The sequence below is a fragment of the Mizuhopecten yessoensis genome, unplaced genomic scaffold (assembly GCF_002113885.1).
Source record: "Mizuhopecten yessoensis strain PY_sf001 unplaced genomic scaffold, ASM211388v2 hete_36081102, whole genome shotgun sequence".
Lineage (NCBI taxonomy): Eukaryota > Metazoa > Mollusca > Bivalvia > Pectinida > Pectinidae > Mizuhopecten > Mizuhopecten yessoensis.
Genome location: NW_018483570.1, coordinates 1 through 2,269, shown reverse-complemented (window position 1 = coordinate 2,269; position 2,269 = coordinate 1). Strand labels below are relative to the sequence as shown.

The window sequence follows — 2,269 nt, the reverse complement described above, 5'->3', positions numbered from 1 at the left end:
CTCAAATACAAGGCGCGAATTTTGATTATACTTCAAAATTACCCTAGATTTTTATCATTATTGGCTGCAGACTGCAGACTATATTTTTAAAGAATTAATTTGGTGTGGAATTTGTATTGTTGAGTATGAAATGTAATCAAAATGTTTACTTATTGGTATTTTGATTGTTTGTTTATGCTCTGCTGTGTTTATATCATTGATATCATCTGTACAATTACTTTTTTTAAATAAGCTCTTGTAACATTTTTATTTATAGTCACAAGAATTGCCAGTTTCTACTCCCAGACTGTATCGGGACCCCGACCAGAACATACAGTTTCCGCCGGTAATTCCTCTCAACGTCGGTGGCGTCAAATACGTCACTCGTCTGTCTACGCTCTGTAAATACCCAGACTCGATGCTTGCCGCTCTGTTCAGCGGTCGCCATGCTGTTGACAAGGACCAGAACGGTAACTACTTTCTAGACAGTAACGGTTCCATGTTTGGATATATTCTGGAGTTTCTCCGTAACGGCTCGGCTCCTCCTAACCATGTGTCTGTGGCAGTTTATAAAGAGGCTAATTATTACGGCATTCAACATCTCATAGAGAAACTTCAGCTCAAGCCAGAAGTAGCCAGACTCCTTGTTCGGGAGGCTCACAGACAACAGTTTCCAAACTACTATGAGGTTAAGAACAACGTCATTCAACTTGCTGTAGACCACGCCATTGTTAACAGACAAGGGGAGGTAATTCTGTATGTATTTCGTACAGAATTTGTACCCAAGGTGCCAAATTTTAATCTTAGTCATGGCTGTGTTGTAGAAAATGCTCATTTGTCTGTCGGACCTTGGTCAGCCGCAGTCGATGAAGAACTATTCATGAAATGCTTGGAAACTGATTTGATAGAGGAAGGCTTTAATCTCAAACCACATGAATCAAAAAAGAAATGCCGATATTTTCATGGACAAACATGTCAGAAGTTTGTTTACCGACTACAAATAATGTTTTAGAAAAACAAAAAACAGTTTTTCCATCAAATTAAATTAAAAGTTTTCCCAGAAATTATGATTTAGTTTAGGGTAGAGAAGTTTTTTACATATAAACCACTTGTATTGTACATGAAACATGACCAATCAGGATTATGAGTGTCTTTATTACTCCAGGGCTTATGTTTACTAACCGGGTATGTGTGTAAATAAGCTAGTACACATCCCATGGAGTATCAAGGATGGAAGATGAGTTGTTCAAAAATCACAATGAGGATTCTCATACTAGAATATTTGATGTCTCGCCTAGTGAAACTTTGCAATATTTACTATGTCTACTGGTCGGGCCGGTAAACTATTTTGAAAACCTGCTTCAGCTGGTGGGATAGTATTTTAAATATAAAGGTTACACCCCTGTGCTATTGTTTCGTGAAATTAGTTTTTCGTTTTGGAAAATTCTGTTTTCTTTAACATTAGTTACCATTGGTACCAGAACTATTCTAAATGTCTGTGATAATTAAAATGTCAGAATATGTGTGTGTGACAACACTGTTCAAATCCTACATACAATATTAATTTTGTTTTTCCCGATAATTTAAAAGATGGGAATCTCACATGTCTGTTCTGAGCTCCTCATAAAGCAAATGTATTATTGTGGGTAAAGATGTACTTGCTTCAAAATGCAATAATATTTGTTTTGTGTCTACAATGTTAGGTCAAGAATCTCACACCATGGTCTGTTCAGCCCGAAAACGTTTGGAAATGTTTTTTCCAATTTTCACTTACGTGTCAGATATATGCTTGTGTTCAAACCTGACATATGTTCTATGTGTATGTGGTGTTACACTTTACATGGTAACACAGTGTTATGTTCATAACTACAGTGAAACCTGCCTAATCCGACCCTTATGTATTCTGGAATTCTGTCTGATCCAACTCCCACATAAACCAACATGCTGTCTACTACCCAACATAATGTTTAAATCATATGTTTGTAATGTAGATGACCAACAAACATCTTTGTATTCTGAAATCCTGTTCAATGTGAAAAGTATATTATGTTGTATCCTGCAGGTTGTCAGATTAAACAGGTTTTATTAAATAAAAAATAAATAAAAAATTAAACCACATGCAGAAATTAATGACTGCCATTATCACAAACATACATTAATATAGTTATTTTATTTACATAATCACGGTGGTGAGGAAGAGTCGCCACATACTACGGATATGACACTGATCAGAATTAACCCTTTCACCCTATGTAACTTTAGTAGACTCCACCATGCATTGATCTGGATG

At 36.0% G+C, this 2,269-nt stretch overlaps 1 protein-coding gene across 1 annotated transcript; it reads left to right on the top strand.

Annotated features, from left to right (window-relative positions):
• Positions 1-256: 256 nt before the first annotated feature.
• LOC110444281 (BTB/POZ domain-containing protein KCTD7-like) lies at positions 257-2,242 on the top strand (the record flags this gene model as incomplete). The annotated part of the gene is made up of 1 exon (XM_021488670.1): positions 257-2,242. A coding segment is annotated over one exon (735 nt), but the record flags the coding sequence as incomplete, so codon positions are not given.
• Between the last annotated feature and the right edge of the window lie 27 nt (positions 2,243-2,269).